Source organism: Helicoverpa zea, chromosome 14 (assembly GCF_022581195.2).
Source record: "Helicoverpa zea isolate HzStark_Cry1AcR chromosome 14, ilHelZeax1.1, whole genome shotgun sequence".
NCBI classification, from domain to species: Eukaryota; Metazoa; Arthropoda; class Insecta; order Lepidoptera; family Noctuidae; genus Helicoverpa; species Helicoverpa zea.
The window spans coordinates 1821159-1831748 of record NC_061465.1 but is presented as its reverse complement, the minus strand read 5'-3'; the positions used below and the strand labels follow the sequence as shown (position 1 = coordinate 1831748).

The 10590-nt window shown below is 34.1% G+C and overlaps 1 protein-coding gene across 1 annotated transcript in view; it reads right to left on the bottom strand.

Moving 5' to 3' along the window:
* Positions 1 to 2923: 2923 nt before the first annotated feature.
* The window catches only part of LOC124636561 (connectin-like), a 28774-nt gene continuing 21107 nt past the window's right edge, over positions 2924 to 10590 (bottom strand). Inside the window, exons 2-3 of the mRNA XM_047172696.1 lie at positions 7480 to 8542; positions 2924 to 7127 (exon numbers count right to left, since the gene is read on the bottom strand). Coding sequence (XP_047028652.1) covers positions 6604 to 7127; positions 7480 to 8542 — 1587 coding nt within the window. The 3' untranslated portion in view covers positions 2924 to 6603. The remainder of the gene's footprint in view (positions 7128 to 7479; positions 8543 to 10590) is intronic.

Genomic DNA, 10590 nt, shown 5'->3' with positions numbered 1-10590 from the left:
GCTAAGAAAAAAAATATTCAAGGTTAAAGTATTTTTGTTTGCAATGAAATAAAAATCTAAGAAATAGAATACTATCATATTTACATTTTAATTTGAAGAGAGGAGATGAAGATCAAGTTCAATAGTATGCTATATCCAGCTAATATCCAGCTAACTGACACGACGATGACGTTGATTAAGTCATGATAGCATCTTTTGCCATCATCCTAGGTTTGAACATGTCTTCATCTCCTAAAGAGACAACCTAGACTGAAAGACAGCCTCACATAAGTAAAATTATTTCCAACTACATCATCTTTTTAGCATATTAACCTCTATTATGTCGCTATCAATACCTAAATTTAGCCAATTTCCATAAATTCCAGTATTACCCAAACACAATCACCCATCACCCGTACATTCGAGCTGCATTTACCGACGCGTACATTTACACCTCATTTATTCCGAATAGTTACTATCTGGACCCTTACGGAGTTAATTCACAAATCCCTTGAATCTTGTCGGGTCTCGAATAGAATTTATGCGACTGGCTTAGTTTTGTGCTTTTAAACGTGATTTGTTTGTGCCTGATATGGCTGGGGTTGTTGAAATGATATAGGGGTTGTGTGGAGTTTATAGTCATTTTATATTATGTTGTTGATAATTTTGTAATTTATAATATGTATTTGGTTGTGATAATCATTTACCTATCTCAATATTGTTTTCTTTTATAAAGTCTGTCTACTTCATCTTTATCGTCACAACTGTAAACCATCCACTGCTGGACAAAGGCTTCTCACAGCTAGGGGATTTTCCCATACTCACTGCGTATTCGTACCTTAGAAAAACCACTGTAGCAAATTAGAATGAATTTGTAGATAACTTAAAGTACAAAAGGTATTTCTGTTCCTTTATTTTAGGTAACTAGGGCCCATAGAAACACTACGTATTTTATGTCATCTATACGTATACCTATTAGTTACATTTAAGTAAATAAAGATTTTCTCTCTAGAAGTTTCTGATGTGGATATAAAATATGTATTGAGAACATAACGTATTTTTTTACCTAACATGAAAAAGAGCTTAATAAGGGCTTCCAAATACTCCCCATATCTACAATTCTTAAAATCTTATAAAGTACCTTCGCCCTACTAGTTTGTGTATCGAAACTTGGAATCACAATTAGTTCGAACTGTCGCGGTGAACCGACTACTAACACAAACACTTATAGTTTACTTAGCGTTTCACAAGTTTATTAATAACTAGCTTTCAGACTTACTGAACTTTAACATAAGAGTTTGTCCTTCATGCTCAGCATATGGTTAAAACAGGCACAGATTTTTAAAGTGCAGGATATGAAAAAAACTGAAAAATCCATTTAATCGGACTAGCTGTGAAAGGTGTGGTGGCTTAGTGGTTAGAGCATCTGCCTCCCCATTACGAGTGAGCGGGTGCAATTCGAGGTTAGGCAATTAACAACGAAACAGGCTAAGTGAACTTTCTAAATTTCTCAAGTAATGTTGAACAGTGAATGAAACCATCATGATGAAATCTAGTGTTGAAATTTAAAATAGCCCACCCATTGTGACTACGTCCTTTTCTGGTATGACAAGAGACCTAATAAACAATGACATAGATACTACAAAAATACTTACGATGATATATTCTATCTCGTCCAGTAGACTGCTTTTCATATCCTGTGATGTTCAAATCCTTGGCAAAACAAACATAATTTCCCAAACTAAACTTAACTATAGAGTAAAACTAGACTACTGAACGGTAATTATTAAATAGCTAACGTAGTGGCACGTGTTATTTTTCAGAATAAACAACTGACTATCAGTATCAGGCCACTAAATAATAATGGCGGTTCTCATATAAGGAGATCATCCAGCTTCGCAGGACATATAATAATAGTGCACAAGCATTTGCGCATACACAGGTGCACTCCTTTTTCCCTTACTCTCAAGCCCAATGGGACGGCAATCCAACACGACCAGAGCACAGAGCACGGGTGCATCAATCACCAACTTCCAGGCTCCGGGCTGCTTTGTGAAAGTTTCCAAAGCCTACAAAGCAATTTCGGCCTGGCCCTTGAGTCGAACCCGAGACCTCATGGACAGCAGTCACACTATACAACCAACAGACCAACAAGGCAGATAACTCAATAAATAGGTGACCAAACATTATTGCTCAATGTCCCTCAACAAGCGTTTAACAGTTGGTCCCAGGTGTCATGACCGTATCTACGGCAGTTGTTTAGAATATCAGTAATACCCAGAAGGTTCGTTATTGAGGTCAGATAACATTTACGTAAAATAGCTCTATTTACGTAAAATATTATTATGTAGGTAGCCTATGCAGTAGGTAGACCATAGTGACCATTTAAACCTCTGTGATGATTATCTAGAGCTTAATGCATTAATTTGCCTTTCGAAGCACGGAGGAACTCGTGATTATATAGATAGTCACCCATCCATGGACCAACCGCACCAAGCACTGTTTAAACTTACAATCTATCGCGACTTCTTTAGGATTTCTACTTAAAATATTTTTTCTTTTTATATGTTGGTTCATTGTACCTAGACTAATAAAATGTAGTACTTACCTATACTTACTTCTTTTCTTTAATGAAGGTCATAGGTCATTCTACTGTATTTTTCCTGAATAGCCACACATTGCCATTAGTGGTAAAAGTACATACCTACCTACATGAATTGGAGTTACTTACTAGCGATCCTAAATATAAAGGATGCTTCTTTATCAAGATTTGCATTCATAAAATACAATTTGCTTAACAATTGTTATATCTTTAAGTAGAACTAAGAATTGAATTTAGGTATTTAATTTATCAAGTAATAACTAGTAAGTTTCTGAAGAAGCGTGAAAAGCACTGCTCTCTAAAAATATCATAGGAAAATGGAAAAAAATAAAACGAACAACCTTTAAAAAAAATTTACACCATTATTATTTATTCATACAAAAAATGCTTTGTCAAAATACTTTATACAACGTTATACACAATAGATGAACGTACATGAGATTTTAGGATATTAGGGGTGCGAACATGTTATAAATATTTATGAATGTTTACGTTTTAACCCATATGTGTGTCGGTTTAAGAGCAAAGTCAGTTTGAGTTCAAAACCCACGCTATAACTCAAATTAGGGGTCTAAAACTGCTGCTTTGGAGATATAAGTTAATACGTAAACAATATTTAAGATTAATTAATAATAGGTACATTGGATATAAATAAACAGTTAGGTATTTTAATCTAGTTAGGTACCTATATAATTCGACATGATCAACTAGACAATTTACAGATTTCGTAATAAAAAATGAAAAAAAAATGTCATAGAAAGAAAAGTCGTCGTTATGATGTATTTAAAGCAATGTTTTATGTAACTGCGTCGAATTATAATATTTTCATAGATGAGATAGGAATTACACGTAATAATTATATTACAACCAAAATTAAAATTTACATCCTCATCTAATCTATTTTGTGAACATCGTTACAAAACAAAGCAGCTGCTAACATATCCAAAAAGAAAATCTTTGCAATATTACGAAAACCCATAAAAGAAAATAAGAAAATCACTCCAACTCCCTTTTACAGCAGATACCCTAATTACTATTTGTTCGCTTCTTATTTTTTCCTCTACACTAATCCGATATAAAAGAACCTAAAGCCAGTACTAAAATTTAATCACTAGTAAGGGGACTTTTGTTTTATTTGGGGCATAAAACCAATTTGCCTTTTGCATCGGGATCTACCCCTCTTTTCCTCACGTACATTTTTGTATAGAGTTGTCTTTCTTCCTCTCGCCCTCGCTACCCTTAAGACACTCTGCAATAGTCCATGATAGTAAAATAACAGTAAATTAAAACCTTAATTTAGATATGGGATTATAAAGCCATGATGTTTCCCTTCATTATCTTACTCAGCCATTTTGCTTTCGGAATGACTTTTATCGTATATTTTTATGAAATGTATTTTTTTCTGCATTTTCTTTTTGGTATTTCATTATAAGGTTCCCTATCAAACGTCCTTCATTTTTCGCAAGATCTGCCATTAAAATTCCAACTACACCATATCATTTTGGAGTTCTGTTACATAGAATTAGTTTTAACGTAAACCAACTTGCACTGGAAGCGACCAAACCAATATAGCAGTTCCACCACGCGATGCGTTAAATGTACCAAGGATAATACAGATGTATGCAAAATGCGAAACGTAGCCGCTTCTAGTCGTATAATGGTCTGTGAATGACCGCAAAGAATTTATTGTTAGTGCAATTGTGTCAATAGCCGTTTCCTTACAAGATAATAGTCTGTACAAATATTTGTTAGAGATCTTTATACCACTTGCCAAAAACGTTCTCAATTCAAATGTATGTAATTTTTTAACCGACTTGGAAAGTCGAATTTTTAAAATATATTTGACAAGCTTCAGGCAGGCATCAAAACTGTTTTTTCACGAGTTTTTACTTATTTTAGCAAACGTAGTTTTTCAAGAATGTTTATACTCTTTGTAATTGTCAATTCAAGATTTTACACACTTATTTGCGTAATAGCAAGCTCTCTGACCTTCGAACCACCATGATATTAGAAAATGGCAATTCAATATTAATTGACTTGCAATTGCATTCCTGTACCTATGATAGTAAGGATCAAAATCGAATATCGATCTGTATGTTCCGTTTCGGTGTTCCGCACACAGAACTTAGGTAATTCCATAATACTATTATGTTAGTTGAAGCGGAGCTTAGACTGCGATAATAGAATTAATACTAAGTTAGGCTGCAGTCACATTATCAAATTCCTTTAGTTGCTAAGTCAACGACATTATGCATTGAATATAAACATGACGTATGTATTAGCGTTTGTATAAGCTAGAAATTTTGTCAGAAACGTAAATTTTCTTCTTCTTACAGATTTTAATCACCTGACAAGCCCTAGTGTCAGATATTCTTCAAATCCGCCTATGACCTGACGACATATTATGACACCGAATAGTTGGTAAAATATTAAAATTTATTATTTTAATCCTTATTTTGGAATTGAAAGCTCAAAATTCTGACTCCTACTTTTAGAGAAATTTTTGAGTACTCCATTCCGAACTTAGCAATATAGATATTGGATAATACGTAGTAATTTAAAACGTTCAGATGTAAGAACCTAATTTTGACAAATAGGTAATAAATATTTCAGCTTAAAGATTTATTGCAAACGTCTGGGACAAGCCCTCGGTTTATTAGTGCTAGTCCCTTGAGATCTCAAAGTAATAACTTTAGTTTGAAATCTCATTTGAGGCATATTAATTTAGATAAAGAACAATTACATTGAATTTGTTTAAATTAAGTGAGATGGATTTCGTATTTGATATGCCGTCGGATTCAAATTGAAAACTTGAGCAAATTATTTTACTGTTTTTTTTTTATTCTTTTGATGTAAAATGTGTCATTTTAAATTACAAACGCTTAAATTTATCATGTCTATGATGGTAATAAATTGACAATATTTGTTAACTAGGTATTAGAGAACCTTTTTCTATATACAATCTGGGTTGAGGAGGTCAGATAGTAATTTTTTTTGATAATTTTCAACGCAAAACATAGATTTATGGAGATAAAACATAATGATTGTGTTAATTATTATACATGACTGAATTTAAACATCAAACGGTAAATATTGAAGAACGAATTCGCTCATCATTTAAATATAACCTCGAAAATATTTTCTGGAAACACATTAACTCGAAGATTAGAAATTCAAACATGTTCGCACCTCTTATCCTTAAAACAACTTTTAATGAGTGAAAATTCGAGTGCGTTAAAACAGAGCTTTATACATTACATCTACTTAACATTATTATTATAATTTACAACATTCATATGGATAATCACGTTTTTTTGCGTAAATACTGTGTGCTCATAGAAATTAAATCTGCAATGAAATCGTGGCCTATTTAGTACTTGTGGCTTTTGATTGCTGCAGACGGATAGACTATTTCAAATTCTTTATTCTTTTGTTCTGTTTCTAGAATAGTCTGCTCTCAAGCATTTTTTTCCTCTTTTTTGTTTTTTTTTTTACTTACATTCGGCAGTGAAAAGGCTATTCATTTAAGGTTAAGCTACTTTGAATACAATATGTATACGATCGTCTATTGTTTAAGATATAACATTAACTCTGTCATGTAATTCATGCTACTCTAGAACCTATTTAGTGTTCTTTTTTTTGCTGTATCAAAATGTAACTGTTAATCAAGTGCAATTTATTAATTCTTATGAAGATGATGAAAAACTTCCAGTACATAAAATTACTTGTTTAATTTTATTTACACAGCAATTTATTTCAATAGTCGATTTTATAATTTCATTACACATACGTATCCCAAATAAATTGACCCTGTTTTTCAAACAACGTCACTCACCTTTGTTTTTCCTGCTCCAATGTTGTTCAACATCATAATAGATTACGTTTCTATTCGTCGTAAATCTCCCTTGTTTATTTCATACAGGTCTTAGTAAAGTGTTAGTCATTATACCCGTGCGCAGCCATCAATCGCCGGCTTAATAGTCTGTATCTCACTTACTTTAACGACTAAATACTTCACTTACTTAAGTAAAGAAAAATCTAAAACAAATGCTCCATAATACTACAAAGCTAAAACTAGACCTCAAATTGTTATAACCGGAATTCATTTCGTGGAATCTGTATGTTTTCATTTCATTCTGTATTGGTATCACAGGATCTACAATATAAGGTGGTATCTCTGTTGTTTTTATTACTTCCCTAGGGCACGGAAGGGTTTCTGCTGGGATTTTCAAAACAGTCCTTTTAACACCCTTTTTGGATATTTCATTACCGTCGTCTTTAGATAGGTCGCCTGGTAGCGTTTTCTTTTCCGTTACATTCATTTTATCGTTCAACGTTTCGATGGTGAGACCAGCGTGCAGTATGTCTTGATTGTAATCCAGTTTGTTGTCCATGGCGTCAGGCATTTTGTTGTAAGCGGAGCTCACTATGGGAGGATCCATTTTGCACGTTACGCCGTCGAGGGACTCCTTTGTGTTTTGACTTTTTGTCTCGTTTCGCAGAGAATGCATCCATTTTAATCTGCAGTCGCATACGAAGTTGTTCTCTGCAAAAAGAAATAATTAGGGTTGAGTACTGTAATAGTTTAATGCTTCTAATTTGAGGAAAATAAGTTGGGCAGTGGACATTATAACAAAAACTTTTACAAACAGCCTTGAGTCGAAAACTTTAAACTAATTTACAATTAATTTTGGAATAAAACGGATTATACAACATTTACCACTTTTGTCTTGCCCATTCTAAGCCAACTAAGAACACCCGTAGGCACCATAAAAGAGCAAACTTTCAAAGTGTGTTCAAGTTAATAATAACGTCTCAGTTTCTACACGTTTAATATTCATCGAGTGTTTTAAGTTCACGAAACTCGACATGAGGAAGTATTATGTATTCATTATTACCTTCGAGTAGTAGATTGCTGTTCTGTGGTTTCAAGTTGTCCAATATAGGCTTGATATTGTCGAAAGTTAACGCGTGCAGCTCGTTGGAGCGCAAGTCCAGGGAGCTTAGCCCCCTCACCCCCTCGAACAGCCCCGACGGCAGCGACGCCAGTTTATTGTCATCCAGGGACAACTTCCGAAGTTGAGACAATCCGTCGAACGCTCTCTCCGATATGTACCGCAAATCATTCTTGCCCAATAACAATTCTTGTAAATTCCACAACTCTGCAAACGTGAATTCTGTCAAATTCTGTATTCGGTTCTTTCTCAGATCCAACTTTCTCAGATTCGCCAATCCATCGAATGTCCGGCGGTTCAAATAGTAAATGTTGTTTTTATTCAAATCCAATTCCAGTAAATTGAACGTGTGCTGGAAAGTGCCGTTTCTGATCGTCGATATATTATTCTTGGTAAACACCAGCTTCTGAAGTTTTGGCAAATCATAAAAAGCTTCGGCATCGATATCTATGATCATATTTTCTTCTAAGTTGAGAGTTGTAATGTTGGGCAGATGAGCGAAAGAGTATTGGTGTAAATTTTCGATTTGGTTTTGAGACAAGATTACTTCTTTAAGATTAGTTAAGTTTGCGAAAGAGAATGGTGTAACATCGACGATGTTGCCGTACTTTATATTGATTGACTTCAAGCGTTGTAAATAGAACAGTGCCTTTGTAGGTATATAGCCTAGAGCGCCATCGACTCGGACGTTAAAAGACAAAGTTTGCAAAATTGGTTGGGACGCAAAACTCTGCCAGATGAGGTCGTCGCGCGGTATTCCGCCGTTGAACACCCAACATTCCGCTTTAGTCGCATTCCTGGGCTCTCTAGTATTTTCGCAGTAGCAGTGAACTTTTGAGTCTCTGTCTGTGATATCGCAAATATTCTTTTGGAAGCCCCCGCTCTTCTCTTTGGTGCGCCTTTTGTTGTTGTTGTCCCTGGCGTATACGTTTATTGACATTTCATTAACAAGGGCGAAAGTGATCAATATGTAGATTACGCCAGCGATTCGCCGCTCCATTGTCATCTGTAACAAGCGAGAGTGATTACGTTAGAACACCGTGTTTGTCCAGATTACGTTTAATTTGTGTTTTGTTTATAAATAGTAACTGTGGCACTGTTTGATTTGCATGAAGTGTGTTTGCTGTGGAATTAATTAACATCAAGATTTCGTACTTTAAATAATCTAGCATTTGAAGTTCAAATCTGAACAAATAGATTAAAAATACCACCTAAACAACAACGGAATCTTTACTTCCATTATTTCAAAGAACCCATAGTTCGATACTACCTAATTACCTACACAAAGAAAACAAGAAAAAATAAACCTATCTCTTTGAAACAAACTTCAATCAAGTCTTCCTTTCGACGCTGAAGCGAAACACAAGCTACTGTAATCCCTCAGAGGGCTTACAGGCGCTTTCAAAATGTAATTTAATTCACCAAACGTAGATAATCCAAATGAGTTTCAAATTATTAATGGGCGATAGTGTGACGTTACTGGAATTATGATCCAAACGGTTAATATGATTCGGTAAGCGTGATTTGATTGAGGTCCTAGTATAAGCAGGTTTGTCTGTCTCCTGTCTGCAGCAGTTTTTAACGATAAATGGTGTCTATAACAAGTGTATGATGCAATTTTTTTTTTGTAAAGATATCCATCAACATGGAACTACTGGTTTCGCTTATGGATGGTAACGTTACCATTTGCAAACAAATCGAAATCTGGCAAAATAGATTTAGAAATAATTATGCCAATTTAAATTACATTTATATATCTCTTATATATGACATATTATTTGGCGGGACATCAACAGTTAAATAACTCCATAAAATGTCAGCTCAAACTAAATTTGATTTCCGTAATTTTTAAAATGGTTTCTATGAACTCCACCACATAATTAAAACCGCGGAACAAAGTTAATTTCATAATTATTTGTTTGGTCAACCACTTTGAATATTATTATGAATTTAAACATCATAGGCAGAACTTGCTAACGGCTGTTTGCATTGAATTTTAAAAATCTAATTTATATGTTATATTTTGCTAATCATTATCGATATTTCGACCATTTTGCTTATTAGAAGAAGGCTAAGTATATTTATTTATTTACAAATTTTTGTACACACACATAATAAAGAAAGATGACAGGAAAGAAAGAATTTACAAAGGTAATGCTTATTTCTAAAGAAATCTCTTCCAGCATACCTGCGAAAGGAAAAATAGTAAAAGAGATGTAGACAGTGTGTAAAAAGCAAGCTATATGCTCATTCTTATATCAATCATTTATGTCATTTTATTGCTGATATGACCTTAGAGTCCTAATAACACCTTCAAGAACAGAGCGGGCCCAAGACAATCTGTACTTAATTTTATTCCGATAAATTGCTCTGATTCGGCTATCGGTCTACACGTGATTTCAAGGTCATAGACTGAGGACGATATACAAGACGGGACGGAAACGCTAAGAAGAAGAAGAAGTCTGAACTGATGCTAATATAAGCGTGTGACGTGTTACTGATTAAAGGTTTAAGCAATTGTTTTCTAGAAAAAAAGTGCAAGAGACAGCTAGTTTATTCGTTTAGTACCTACATCTTTTCATTCATTTTATAGGACTTAACATTCACGAATATCAAATCATTAAATTTAACAAGTTTACATGTTTCATAAACATCGTTTCCACCATCGGCTGTGTATTTCCTGATGCCTATTTAATTATGCCTTTGAGTGTACAACACTATGTTACGAATTGAATTACACAATTTATTGGTTTCACTTTGCATTTCTGGGAATTAGTACTGGCAATACCAAAAGCAATCTAGAAATGAATATGAGTATTATAGTGATTGGTTGAAAAGGTAAGACACGAAAATTAATTTACAGTAATATTTGGTCGCTATTGGACCCGCTCAAAGCGAAGTTGCACATTCATTAGAAAGGTGTATGTCTTAAGATGATGCGGTCTGAAGAAAATCATACCACAAAATACACCTAAAAAATTCTCATAAACAAAAAAAAAAACAAAAAAACTTTCCGAACACCTACGGAATACGAAACAAAAACGCCTAATCAGT